This window comes from Maylandia zebra, linkage group LG3 (genome assembly GCF_041146795.1).
Source record: "Maylandia zebra isolate NMK-2024a linkage group LG3, Mzebra_GT3a, whole genome shotgun sequence".
NCBI classification, from domain to species: Eukaryota; Metazoa; Chordata; class Actinopteri; order Cichliformes; family Cichlidae; genus Maylandia; species Maylandia zebra.
Genome location: NC_135169.1, coordinates 56,914,000 through 56,929,088, shown reverse-complemented (window position 1 = coordinate 56,929,088; position 15,089 = coordinate 56,914,000). Strand labels below are relative to the sequence as shown.

Sequence of the window (15,089 nt, the reverse complement as noted above, 5' to 3'; positions counted from 1 at the left end):
ACTTGTCCCAGAATTTACTTTGTGTTCGTTATTGTTTCCACTCGAAAGTAGTAAAATGACTGCCCCAAGTATAGTTAAACCTGCTAAATTCAAACTCGACCTCAAAAAACAAGAAACAACATCGCCATGTGATGGAAAGGAAGACAGCAGAGAAGGAACGGATCATGACTACGTAGAAAAAACCTTGAAAAAAGAGTGGACGAGCAGCTAGCTGACCTGAGTGTGCAATGCAAGCAAGCTAGTACGATGCTAGCCAGCCTAGCCAAAGCGGTTCAGTTCAACTCGGAGGAGGTGAAAGAATGTAAACAAAAGGTTAAAGAGTTGGAGAGACGAAACGAGCAGTTGACCAAAGATAACTACGATCTCAAGGAGAGAGTGTGAGAGCAAGAAAGGTACAAAATGAGGTGGTGCCTCCGGATTAAAGGATTAGAAGAGAAAAGAGATGAAGGTGTCAGATCGCTGGTTATTGGAATTCTTGGCAAGATCGCACCTGATATGATATCAAAGCTTGAAGAATCTGTGGATGTGGTGCATAGAGTTGGGAAGAAGATTGAGAACAAGGTCCGACATATCATCATTCTGTTTGCTCTGAGACACGTGAAAGAGGAGATTTGGCGTCGCACCAAAGATTCGGCTGTCTGTAAGAACGGCGGTTTCCACTTCGCTGAGGTACTGCCGCGGGAGGACTGGGAAGAGAGGAGGCGGCTGTGGCCGCAAATTGAACAAGCCAGACGGGCTGGGAAACGGGCCTTTTTCCGGGGTCCTCATGGATACATCGAAGGACGGAGGATCATCGACGTTGAATGAAAGACTTGATGTAAGACTGTATACAGTGGAATATTATTAATGGGACAAAAGAGTTCTACTTAAAGTTAAAGGTTATTAGTCACTGAGTTGGTGACAAGTGTTACAATTTAAACTCATGTTTATATATTTTTCTTTTCTTTTTTAAAAAAAAAGTTATTTTCTTAGCATACTCTTATTATGGTTCACTCAAAAATTTCTTTTGGTTCATTAAACGTTCGGGGTTTGAAGGAAATTGTTAAGAGAAAGGCACTTTTTTTATTTTGCAAGGGGCAAAAATGTCACTGTCTGTTTTTACAAGAGACTCACTCTGTGGATGCCGATGTTACCTTTTGGGCTAATCAGTGGGGAGACAAGATTCTTTTCAGTCGTGGATCTAACAGATCTGGAGGTGTGGCGATTTGTTTTAATAAGTTCCCAGGGGAGATTATAACATATAAAGCTGATAGTGAGGGCCATTGGTCAACTGCAGCTTGACGAGCGAAGGTATATTTCTAATTGTTACAAATCTTTATGGACATAATAACGAAGGTCAAAATAAACATCTATTGGAAAATCTAACAAATGTTATTTCAGAGTTTAAAGTTATGTACCCCACAGATTACATCCTAGTAGGAGGAGACTGGAACATGACCTCAGATGAATGGATGGACAGATGGCCTCCTCGCTTAGGAAGGAGGCAACAGAATAACATTATTGAGAACTTTTCTAGTGATAATAATTTTACAGACATTTGGAGAAGTTTGAATCCTGGAGTTAAGAATTATTCATGGTTTAAACCTAATGGAGAAAGCAGGTCAAGAATTGATTATTGGTTAGTGAGCGATGACATTTTGAGGTGTACTTCACCATCTAAAATCTCCGAAGCACCCCTATCTGATCACTGTTTCATTGATCTTGTCTTAGAACCAACAAGGATGAAACGTAGTAGCAGGGGATATTGGAAATTTAATGCCAGCCTTTTAAATAAGGACAAGTATTGTGATAAAATTAGACATAAAATTACAGATATAAAAAATGATGACTCAGTAGTGGGTAATATACAGAAATGGGAACTTATTAAATTCAAAATCAGAGAATTCACTATAAAATTCTGCAAAGAACTGAACAGGGAAAAACGGGAATATGAAAGTAATTTACTTCGTGAAATAACTCAGTGCTGTAGTAAAGAAAAACTAAACGTGCAAGAAAAGAATAAATTGATGGAGTTACAAACTAAATTAGACGATCTTTACCTAGAGAAAGCCCAGGGTGCCTTTATAAGATCGAGAGCCAAGTGGATTGAGGCAGGTGAAAAGAACTCATCATATTTTAGTAAGCTGGAAAAGTGCAGACAGCAGAGAAATCTAATCTCAAGCTTGTTGATAAATGGGACTGAATGTAAAGATTTCAGAAAGATTGGAAAAGAAGTCTTCACTTTTTATTCCAAATTGTACTCCTCAGAATATTCAGCAGCTTATTCTGATAGTTTCTTTGATAAGATTCATAATCTCATCCCATGTATTGACAAGCCGTTCAAAGATCTGTGTGATTCAGAGCTTAAAATTGAGGAACTGGATTTGGTGGTCATGAAAATGGCATTAAACAAGTCCCCAGGGACAGATGGACTCACTACTAATTTTTATCAATTCTTCTGGAAGGACCTAAGAACTTTATTGTTTGATGCATTAAAGGAATCGATAGAGAAAAAAGAAGTGATGCCGAGCACGAAACAAGGGCTGATAACCCTGATCCCTAAATCGGGTAAGGATAAAAGAATTTTAGACAATTTAAGACCCATCACCTTACTAAACACTGACTATAAGATCCTGTCTGGAGCTGTAGCTGAGAGGCTAAAGAAAGGCATCTCAAACATTATCAGTGAAACACAATCAGGTTTTTTGAAAGGAAGACTAATTCATAACAATATTAGGCTGGTTTTGGATCTCCTTGAATACAGTGAATTAATCCAAGAGAGAGGGTACATCCTGTTCTTGGATTTTTACAAAGCATTTGACTCAGTTGAACATACGTTCATATTAAAAACTCTGCAGTCTTTTGGTTTTGGAGAGGAATTTATCAATGTTATAGAGATGCTATATAATGACATTAACAGCTCTGTTTTGCTAGAACATGGTACATGTTCAAGGTTTGAGGTTAATAGAGGGATAAGGCAGGGATGTAGCAGCTCACCACTTCTGTTCATCATGGTTGCTGAGCTGTTGTCTATTTTCATCATCATCATTATCAACTTTATTTATAAAGCACTTTAAAACAACCACAGCTGACACAAAGTGCTGTACATTGGAACTGTAAAATAAAATTACATGAGATATAAATAAAAAACAAATAAAAGAAGAGTGAAATCATTAATTAAATAACTACTGCATTAAAAAAGAAACTAAGTCTCACTGAGGTTAAAAGCCAAGGAATAAAAGTGGGTTTTAAGACGTGATTTAAAAGTGGACAGTGAAGGGGCCTCTCTAACATGCATGGGCAAATTATTCCATAATTTTGGAGCCACAATAGAGAAGGCCCTGTCCCCTCTGAGCTTCCTCCTGGATCTCGGTACCTCCAGGAGCAGCTGGTCAGCTGACCTGAGAGACCGACAGGGTATGTGGGGATGAAGAAGCTCAGAGAGGTAAGGCGGGGCAAGACTGTGTAGACATTTAAAAACAAACATAAGAATTTTAAAATTAACTCTAAAAGACACAGGCAGCCAGTGCAGAGAGGCCAGCACGGGGGTTATATGCTCTCTTTTTCGAGTTCCTGTTAGGAGTCGTGCAGCCGCATTTTGAACCAGCTGCAGACGTGAGAGCAATGACTGACTGACCCCCACATAAAGTGAGTTACAGTAGTCCAGGCGGGAAGAAATAAAAGCATGGATCACTGTTTCAAGGTGCTGCCTCGAAAGAAAAGATTTTAGTCTTGCCAGTCGCCTTAAATGATAAAAACTGGACTTCACCACTGCTCTGATTTGGTTGTCCAATTTAAAATCACTGTCCAACTTAAAACCAAGGTCAGTAACAACAGATTTAAAATAGACTTCCAGGGATCCTAAAACAACAGAGGAGGACTCACAGGGACCACTGGGTCCAAACACCAACACTTCTGTTTTCTTTTTATTAAAATTTAAAAAGTTTCGAGCCAACCAAGCTTTAATGTCATCTAGACATGTCAAGAGAGGTTTTATGGAGATGGCATCCTTGCGTTTTAGTGTCAAATAAATTTGGCAGTCATCGGCATAACAGTGAAATGAGATCCCATGCCTTCTAAGGATAGAACCCAGAGGCAGTAGATACAGAGAAAAGAGCAGTGGCCCTAAAATTGAGCCCTGTGGGACACCACATGACAGAGGAGCAGAAGACGATTCGTAACCGAGAAGGCTGACAGAGAAAGTTCTATCTGACAAATAAGACCTAAACCAATTGAGTGCAGTGCCACCAATACCCACTACATCATGTAATCGAGAAATTAAAATATTGTGGTCTACTGTGTCAAAGGCAGCAGTTAGGTCAAGCAAGACAAGAACAACATGGTTACCAGAATCACATGCCAGAAGGATGTCATTAAAAACCCTTAGTAATGCAGATTCTGTGCTGTGAAGGGTTTTAAAACCTGACTGAAAAACCTCAAAGATTCCATTTTCATCTAGAAAATCTTTCAGTTGACTAAAAACAATTTTCTCTAAAACCTTGGAGACTAAAGGCAGCTTGGAAATAGGCCTATAGTTCGCTAAAACTGTGTGATCAAGGCCAGGTTTCTTAAGCAGTGGCTGTACTACTGCATGTTTGAAATTTGCAGGAACCACACCAGAAGACAGACTGCTGTTAATAATGTCAAGGACATACTGTTGTATACTAGGAAAAATTTCTTTAAAGAATTGTGGAGGGACAGGATCCCGTGGGGAACCTGTGGGCTTAATATGGCGAACCACATCCTCTAAAGAGGAGAGCGTCACAAGCTCAAACTGAGTGAAAACAGCAGCGCAAGGGACAGAGACAGAGGGGTCAGAGTCAGGAGCTGTGATAAGAGCCCTGATGGTGACAACCTTTTCAATAAAAAAGTTCAGAAAATCATTGCAAATCTCAGGAGAAACTTCCAAACAGACATTCAAAGGAGTATTAAGAACAGTGTCAATGGTCCTAAATAACACACGTGGGTTATGACAGTTGGAAGAAATAATATTTGCAAAATATTCCCTTTTTGCCTCTTTAACAGTGTTCTGGTAGCGATGCCAGCAGTCTTTGAGAATTTGAAATGATACATGCAGTTTATCCTTTTTCCACCTCCGTTCTGCTCGACGACATTCCCTCTTAACAGCACGACTGCTCTCATTAAACCAAGGCTCAGGTTTAGCCTTAAGCTGCCTGGTTTTTAAAGGAGCCACAGAGTCCATGATTTTTTGACAGCAAGAATTAAACCAGGAATGTAGGTCTTCTGTGTCAGAGGAATTATTTTGATTAAAAACAGTCACATTAAGGGGTTAACTGTGATGGGTGAACAGATAATAATCAGTCAGCTGGCAGATGATACCACCCTGTTTCTAAAAAATGAGGACCAGATTCCTTTAGCCTTGCAGGCGATCAACCATTTCTCCAAAGCTTCTGGCCTACAGCTGAATATTAATAAATGCAAAATTCTAGCTCTGCATGAGTGTCCCCTGCAAGCAATAAATAATATGCAGATCAAAAAAGAGGTGAAGTATCTGGGCATTGTAATTTGCAAGGATAAGACATCAACAGAAAATAAGAATATCTGTACCAATATAGAAAAGTGTAAGTCAATTTTAAACATGTGGCTGCAAAGGGACATAACTCTGTTTGGGAGAATCTTGCTAACCAACATGGACAGTCTGTCCAGACTCATCTATCCAGCCTTTTCTCTGCCCATACCTCCAAAACTAATTAAATCTATAAATACTCTTAATTTTAGGTTCATATGGAGGAACAAATGTCATTATATAAAGAAAAATGATGTGATTAAGAATTATGAAGAGGGTGGGGCTAATGCCACTGACTTTGATGTTATGAATGGTGTACTAAAATTGAAATGGTTAAGATCTTTCATTAGGAACAAAAATTCCTTTTGGAACATTATTCCCAATGTGATTTTTGGCAAAATGGGTGGAATAGACTTTTTGTTACGTTGTGACTTTGATTGCAGTTCGTTACCTGTTAAACTCTCAGCTTTCCATCAGCAGGTCCGTCTCTACTGGAAATTAATCTATAAACATAGCTTTACTCCTCACAACACCCCTATATGGAACAACAGGTATATCCGTTTGTGTAGGAAATCTGTGTACGTGGATGAATGGAGATCTAAAGGGATTTGGGCTGTAGCTCATTTTATGGATGATAATGGGGTCTTACTAAAACATGAGACGTTTTGTGAGAAATTTGATGTAAGATGTACTGCTAAGAGATATAAATCCCCAGTGAAAGCCATCCCAGTCCCTTTGAGATCAATGATAAAAGAAGATATTGTGCACTCTAAAATTTCTCCTGGACTGAGGCAGCTCTGCATAGCTGGAGTTGAATTTGGTGACAGCAGGTTTACAAACAAAGTGATCAGGAATATTTTGATAAATGAAATTTGCCCTAATCCGGTTAAAAGAAATTATATCCTTAAAGAATTTGAGACCATGGAGGTTAAGGCGATAAGACAAAAGTCTACAGGGAGAGCAGAATTATTAGGCAAATGAGTATTTTGTCCACATCATCCTCTTCATGCATGTTGTCTTACTCCAAGCTGTATAGGCTCGAAAGCCTACTACCAATTAAGCATATTAGGTGATGTGCATCTCTGTAATGAGAAGGGGTGTGGTCTAATGACATCAACACCCTATATCAGGTGTGCATAATTATTAGGCAACGTCCTTTCCTTTGGCAAAATGGGTCAAAAGAAGGACTTGACAGGCTCAGAAAAGTCAAAAATAGTGAGATATCTTGCATAGGGATGCAGCAGTCTCAAAATTGCAAAGCTTCTGAAGCGTGATCATCGAACAATCAAGCGTTTCATTCAAAATAGTCAACAGGGTCGCAAGAAGCGTGTGGAAAAACCAAGGCGCAAAATAACTGCCCATGAACTGAGAAAAGTCAAGCGTGCAGCTGCCAGGATGCCAGCATAGGAAAATTGGGTTGAACAGTGAGACTGCATTTGTGGGTTTAGAAACATCCAGAGCATCGCAACAGAAAGGTAAATAAAAAAAGTAAGAGAGAGAGAGAGATAAAGAAATAAATGAACTAATAATACATAAATGAATAGAAAAATAGAAAACACACATGTAGAAATTGTCACATGTGAAATTGTTTTTGGAGAGAATCAGAAGTGAGACAGTTTGAATCCACAGTTCAGCGCAAAGATGCAGGAATTAAATCTGATTATAAAAACACATCGAGGCAACGAAGACCAGCTTACACTCAATATTAATATGAACACACAACATACACGCAATGAAGACATGCTTACACTCATGAATGTGAATACATGACATAAATGCTGAATGGTGTAGATTTAACACACTTAAAGGCTGAAGCTGAGGAATAACTCAGGAAGTTGCAGGACAATAGAGCGACTTTTGTGACAAGGAAAAAGAGACTGGGAGGACCAACCAGTGATTAGAAGCTTAAAGCAGGTTTAAAATAGTGAATTAGAAGTGGTTTCCAGCTGACTGAGCAAAAGAAGTGACGACTGTAGAAATAAAAATAAAAGAATAATAATTGAATTATGCAGCAATGTTTTGAATATGCATTTCTGTTGTCAGGGCAACTTCTCGAGATGTGACTCAATATGCAAATTAGTTGAATGAGTGGGGACAGAAAAAAAAGAAAAACTCAAGTTTCCTGTCTGAGACATGAGTGAAGTTTGCATTGAGAGAAATATATCTGTGACTGTGTGAGAAGAACTGTTTGGTAAAATATATGATAGCAGCCGCAGGACAATTAAATAAAGTCTGTGACTAAGTGCAGTCGTGCAGATCTGGAGAAGAAGTTTATAATTTAGTGATGACACATTGTTATAAAGTGTTTAGAAAGGGCTTAATGGGAATATTACTGTTGGGCAAACTGTGCGGCTTTAACAAGATTTTCTGTGTATTTAGCAGGTGAAACTCTGTCAGCTGACTTCAGACTGTCAGGAAGCTGAAGAACCTGAGGCCAACCACTGAAACATGATGTGGGCAAAATGAACAGAGGGAGGGATTTTAAAGGTGAACATTTAGGACTTACTGCAAATGTTACTATGTCAAAGTTACTGTGACTCAAACAGAGGAAATTCTGATTTTTTTATTTCCACACCCAGCATGTTTTGGGTGTTATATGCTATTAAATACTTTTAAATAAATTAAAAAGTATTTAATAGCATATAACACCCAAAATATGCTTCGGTTCACATTTAACTCCAGAAAATCATCAATCAAAACATGGATATTACCTGACCACAGATTCGTGGTGACGTCACTGCTCTTTTAACTGTTCGGTGTCTTTGTTTGTTTGCTGGTTGTAGAAATGGTTTATATGAGCTTTGAGCTGAGAGTCAGAGGTTTCTGTGGACGCTGCTCATGTCGGCACTTATATTTCTGACCTTTTCTTATAACCGATTAAACATGATCTCCTCCCTTTTGCCCCCATTTTTGGTGGTGTAGGTACAAATGATCAGGCATGACATTCTCATAATAAATAAGATACTGCAAATAATTATTTCTGCATTTGTGCGATTGAAGTGAATTGAAAATGTGTATGAAATGACACTGTTTTAAAGATTTGGCCTAAATAATTTTGGAGTGAATGAGTCTAAACATGATGACCTAACTAGTGATATCCTGACACACACACACACACACACACACACACACACACACACACACACACACACACACACACACAGCGTGTTATGCCAGTTTCAGCTGAAACTATGTTTCAAACCATGTTCCGGGTTTTTAGTTCACCATTTATGAGGCTTCAAGAAGAAAATAAAAGACAGATCTGAATGTTTGAAAATGTTTTGGAAAGATTCTGTAAAGATGAGATGAAAAATACTCAAAGGATAAATTTAATTGGTTTATTATTTAGATAAGTTGAAAAAAGTTAAACAAGCAAGTAAATGAAGAAACAAGGTAAAATGAAGTAATAATGAAAAAAGTTAAACAAGTAAATGAAGAAACAAGGCAGAGGAGAGAAAAGCCCAACAATCCCCTCTGAGCAAGCAGTTGGCGACAGTGGGGAGGAAAAACTGCCTTTAAACGGGCAGGAACCTCCGGCAGAACCAGGCTCAGGAGGGGACAGTCAACGGCCGGGACTGGTTGGGGGGGTTAACAGAGGTGGAGCAAGACGAGGCTACATCAGGTGAGGAAGCAGTAGCGTCTCTCCTCCGGAACAAGTGGAACCATTTTCTCTTTTTTTTCATGCACTTTTCCACGAGCGCTTTTTTCTCCAGGATGAGATTTCTCAGCTCATCGATGGTTTCTGCGTTTTGTTCTTCAAGTTTCTCACATCTTTGTTCCACCTCTTCCAATGTTGCTTGTTGTTCTTCAAGCTTGTCTTTGAGTTGTTTGGATGTTGCCTCCTGTATCAGCTTGTCCTTGTGCATGTCTGCATTTCTCTGTTGGACCTCTTTGTGCTTGTCTTCTAACTGCTCGTTTCTTTTCTGGATTTCTTGGAGCGTGAGCTGCAGGTCTTCATGTATTTTGTCTTCTTGTTGTTTTTGCGCCTGCATTTGAGTGTTTTCACGCTTCAAGTTATTGAATTCCACCAAAATCCCCTTAACGAGCTCGGAGTTGTTTCTCGCTATCTGAGCGATCCTTCTCTGCATCTGTGAGCAGCGTTTCTCCAGTTTGTCCTTTTCTTCTTCCACTTTAGTTGCTTTGTCCTCCAGCTGATTACAAAACTCTTGCAGTTTTAGATTTTTAGACTCAAAGTCCTGGACGATACGTTTTCCTTCTTTCAGTCTTTCTTGCTGTTGCTCTTTCTGTTGAAGAAGGTCTTTATTTTGGCGCAGTGTTTCATCCAGGCTTTCTTTCAGCATGCGGTATTTTTCCTGCATGCTCTTCAGTTCGTGCTGCATGTCTCGTTGCTTTTTGTCCTGCTCTTCCTTCTGTTGGAGGAATTCTTTCTTTTCTTCCACAGCTTCATGGAGCTGTCTTTGGAGGAGCCGATTTTTTCGGTCCATGTATTGGAGATCCCGTTGTATCTTATCAGTCATCGTTTTCTTGTCTTGGAGCTGGTTGGTCATTTCTTTTAGTTCTGCACTCTTTTGCCTGTTTTCTTTAATGAGGTGCACAATCTGCTCTCGGGTCTGAGCAAACTTGATTCCCCAGCCCTCATTAATAATTTTTATGTCCGGCTGGCACTGTTGTCTTTCTTCCAGCTCTTTATTTTGGGCTTCCATTCGTCTACATTTGTCCTCCAGTTGAAGTTTCTCTTCTTCAATTTGTTGCATTTTTTTCTGGAGAAGGTAGTTTTCCTTCCTACTCTCCTCTAACGCCCTTTGGAAGGATGAGGAGCCATTTGGGGAAATTGGCCGGCCACGCCAGGAAGGAGAGGCGGCGTAATCTTTTTGAATTGGTTGTTTTTTTCTTGGAAACATGTTGGAGTTTCTATACGATGACTTTGAAGAGCTTGTGGTGAACGTTTTGTAGGCTGCAAACACAGATGCTGCTGAAACGAACTAAAACTTGCTGTTTCTCACCCCTACTTAAGGAAAAACATCAAAGGACTTAAGATTCTTAAGATCTATGACATCATCACTCCCTAAGCCAATGAGATTGTCACAAGACATTTTGGAATGGGGTATTTTTTTTTAAACTGTTTTCAAACTTAACTTAAAATTTCAGTGTTTCCTGGTTGTGGACTATTGGTTAGTCCAGCCGATTAAGAAATTAATTGTCACAAACATCACTAATATTATATAACAGACGACAGAAAACACAAGTTTTTTTTCTACTCAATAGCGGTATAATAAAAGTTTTTTTAATTATCCTACTTTTTATAAAAGAGAACATTTATTAAAGATTATGTATTTAATTAAAAAACTCTGTTCATCTAAAGCAGGGGTCAGCAACCTTTAAGACCCAAAGAGCCAAAGAGCCATAATTGGCCTATCTGGGGTTGAAAGGCTCGATAAATGCACGGCGTTTCGCCGGGTACACCGGCTTCCGCGAGTGTGACGCTTATTTTGAGCAATGAAAAAATAAGAAAATATAATTTTATTTGTATATTGCAAAATCACAATAATCTTCCAATTTAGAACTACAAGTTAAAAAAAGAACTAACATAAATAAAATACACTTCAGCTAATTTATTTCCCCAAACCACGCGGAGCCGCACTATAAGGACTAAAGAGCCGCAGGTTGCCGACCCCTGATCTAAAGGGTTTAACAAAAAGGGGGAGCTTCCTGCTGGAAATTGAAATGTCCCCATGTCCCCACTGGGCGATCGTGGCTCAAGAGTTAGGAGTTCGCCTTGTAATCGAGCCCCGGCTTGGACAGTCTCGGTCGTTGTGTCCTTGGGCAAGACACTTCACTCGGCAAGACACTTCACCCGTTGCCTACTGGTGGTGGTCAGAGGGCCTGGTGGCGCCCCAGGGTGGCTGTAGCTACATCACTAGTGTGTGAATGTGTGCGTGAATGGGTGGATGACTGAACGTGGGTGCTTAACTAGTTAAAAAAACAAACAAACATCTGTCTCTTATTTTTTATGTCACACAGGAAAGAAGCTTCAATGTCTGATGAGAAGACATTAATTTGTTGGTGTTTGTGGTGTTTGGTGCAGTTTTCTTGTTCTCTGGCTTGTTGTTTATTTACAGTGGAGATGAAGATCTCTAACAAGTTGATTTGTTCACATTTGCGCATTTTTAAGAGGAATGTGTTTTTTGAGTTTGTACACTATATGCATGTAAGGCAACCGTTTCCTTTTTCTGTATTTTTGTGTGCTGCTCTTTTAACAAAAGGGGAACAAAAGACATTTAAATCGACCTCAGATGATTTGTTTAAATTTTTACAAGGTCTTACTGAGGTGATGCAAAGTGAAACATGCTTCTTTTTTGGTAATGTGCTGGAAAAGCTTGAAAATTGACCTTGAATGTGCTTAAAAAGTGCTTGAATTTGACCCTAAAAATGTGTATGAACCCTGCATATATTGCAGTATTTACATTTTATAGTAGGAATTTCATGGCAACAGCTAATCTTTATTTTGTTTACTGGGAAATGAAATGCTGCCAATTCACAAAGCTGTGCTTCAGCTGCACTTCCTGTTGTAGACTTGTGATGCACACAGGCTCTGTTCCAGCACTCAGCATGTTCTTCCTTATTTGCTCCACCAGGGGGAGCTCCTAAACTATGACATCTTGATAGGAGTGAACCAGGGAGAGGGGCTGAAGTTTGTGGACGACAGTGAGGACAACGACGGCATCTCAGCTGCGGCGTTCGACTACACCATCTCCAGCTTTGTTGACAACCTCTACGGCTACCCAGAGGGTGAGGACGCCACCTCTGTACACTGCCACTTTTTCAGTTATTCCATTTTACAGCCTCCTCTCACTTAACTGCATTTTGCAGCATCATCAGGTTTTGTCTTATTAGGAGCCGCGTTTGTTGATTTGTTCGTTTTTTTCTGTTTGCTGTATTCATTAAAATAAACGGATAATCGTCAAAATGACAAATGTGGACAATTATCAAAGCTTACATTACAATTCTGACAGCTTGAGTTCACATGAATTTTCAAAAGAATATAAAAAGCTGTGAAAGTGCTTTAAGCGTTTAAAACATGCGAGTAAAGAATGGAATCAGTAACATGTGAGCCCAGTGAAGTGCATCAAACAAGACAAGCGTGCTAAAGAGAGCCACTCATCCACATCACGGCGTGTCTGCGCCTTAACCTTTGAGGCTCTGTGGGCAGTAATGCTATCATCCCCCAGGTAGTGGGCTCCCAATCTCAGTGTCGGTGTTTCTGACAGATCGGCCTGCGAACCCCTCACAGCCGGACCACAGTCACAGTACAGACATGTTTGGATAATGCAGTCATGCTTCCTCTCTGCTGCCTGTCACTCCTTCTGTTATCAGAAAGAGTTTTTTTTTCCTCTCTAGATTTCTCACTCGCTTCCTGGCTCTTGGTTCATCTCACCAACATTTGCTTTGGTTTCATATCTGTTGATCAGACCGATCTCTTAAAAAATGTCTTGCACTGCTGTTACTTTACTCTTAGCAGTTTTCACTTTTATCTTTCTTCCCCCTCCTTTTGTCCCCTCCTGTGCTTCTTCACCAGGCAAAGACATCCTGAGGGAGACCATTAAGTTCATGTACACAGACTGGGCGGACAGGGACAACGGCGACATGCGGCAGAAGACTCTGTTGGCCCTGTTTACGGACCACCAGTGGGTGGCACCAGCTGTGGCCACTGCCAAACTCCATGCTGAGTTTCAGTCCCCAGTTTACTTTTACACGTTCTACCACCACTGCCACACCGAGACGCGGCCCGAGTGGGCCGACGCCGCGCACGGAGATGAGATACCTTACGTGTTCGGCGTACCGATGATCGGTGCCTCGGACCTGTTCCCGTGCAACTTCTCCAAGAACGATGTGATGCTGAGCGCTGTGGTCATGACTTACTGGACTAACTTCGCAAAGACTGGGTAGGCCTCATGTCACAGTAGTGTAAACTGTACACGTTACTGTATGTTCACTGATAGCCTTCTAGTCATGTTGAATACTTGAATCTGGGTTGCTAGTTTAATTCCCGTGTGGCTTTGAAGAATTGAACATACTGGTTCACCAAAAGCATCCAGATCCCAGAGCAGCCGGTTGGTCTTAGATAGTTTAAAGGTTGCACAGAGAATGGGCCTCCTGTCTGTATTCAGTGTATTGATTCCACATGTTACTTATAATGGAGACTGAATATAACTTTGAACTGAAACGTTTAACCTTTATGCTCCACCAGGGACCCCAACCTGCCCGTCCCTCAGGACACCGAGTTCATTCATACCAAGCCCAACCGCTTCGAGGAGGTCATCTGGACCAAGTTCAACTGGAAGGACAAGCAGTACCTTCACATCGGTTTGAAACCTCGTGTCAGAGACAACTACAGAGCTAACAAAGTGGCCTTTTGGCTGGAATTAGTCCCTCATCTTCACAGCCTGCACGACGTGCTCTTTCCCACCACTACGCGCTCCCCCGCAGGCCGTGACCCCGGCACCATGAGGCCCAGAAACAACGTTCCTCGAACCACTCGTCATCCTTACCCTACCTTCCCATCAGATCCTGAGCCCGAGGGCTCAGAGCGCCCGCCCCAGGACCTCTTTCCCAGACACACCCGCGACTACTCCACCGAACTGAGCGTGACAGTTGCAGTTGGAGCGTCGCTCTTCTTCCTCAACATCCTGGCCTTCGCCGCCCTTTACTACAAGCGTGACAAGCGGCACGAGATGCGCCGGCACCGGCTGTCCCCTCAGCGGGGCGGCCCCGCCAACGACCTGGCTCACAGCCAGGAGGAGGAGATCATGTCCCTGCAGATGAAGGACTGGGAGCACGACGCTCACCATGACATGGAGCCCCTGCGACCCCACGACATCCTGCGGCCCGCCTGCCCTCCCGACTACACCCTGGCGCTGCGCCGCGCCCCCGACAACGTGCCGCTGATGACGCCATACACCATCACCGTGATCCCCAGCACCATCACCAGCATGCAGCCTCTTCACGCCTTCAACACATTCCCCTCCACCGGCCACAACAACACCCTGCCCCACCCCCACTCCACCACCAGGGTATAGTAGGGACAGGCCCGACACAGCGCCACCTAGGGACCAGGAACACTGGCTCTGCTTCCGCTCTGGAAGGGAGGCCTCTAGACGTGGGCCTTCGTTCTGTCCTCTTATTCTCTTCTTTCTCCAAAAGCAACTACACCTGCTGCGTCATGTGCTGTGAAACTTGGCAGCTCCCTCCACTGGTGGCATGTGGAGGTGCAACTGAAGTGTCCAGCAGCAGATGAGCAGTTTGGGGTGGGTGACTCAGATCTTTCAAAGATACTGTTTTCAAAGACGGTCTGCTGTTTCCAGGCTCAAGACCTCCAACATTTGTCAAAGGGACGAATGCTCCTCGCTGTTTTCTCTTTTTTACGTTGGCGTCATCTCTTTTTCCATCTCCTGTGTGTTATGTGCACATTATGCTTCTCTTTTCTACATCCGTGTTTTATTACTGCTCTCTTCCTCTCATTTGACACGCCTCCCTCCTGCTCTTCTCTAAAAATTCCCGATCTGCTGAGCAGTCTGGAGGGGGGAGGCGTACACTAAACATATAACTATGAAAACACTGATAT

The 15,089-nt window shown here is 41.6% G+C and overlaps 2 protein-coding genes across 2 annotated transcripts in view; one reads left to right on the top strand and one right to left on the bottom strand.

The window, feature by feature from the left end:
* LOC143416846 (protein NLRC3-like) overlaps nt 1-15,089 on the bottom strand; it is a 77,550-nt gene that overhangs the window by 31,500 nt on the left and 30,961 nt on the right. The gene's annotated exons all lie outside the window — the stretch shown is intronic.
* Nucleotides 10,367-14,855, top strand: LOC112433420 (neuroligin-2-like). The gene is made up of 4 exons (XM_076877853.1): nt 10,367-10,405; nt 12,103-12,256; nt 13,044-13,410; nt 13,716-14,855. Exons 1-4 carry the CDS (start codon nt 10,367-10,369, stop codon nt 14,542-14,544), a joined length of 1,389 nt encoding a protein of 462 aa, XP_076733968.1. The 3' UTR covers nt 14,545-14,855.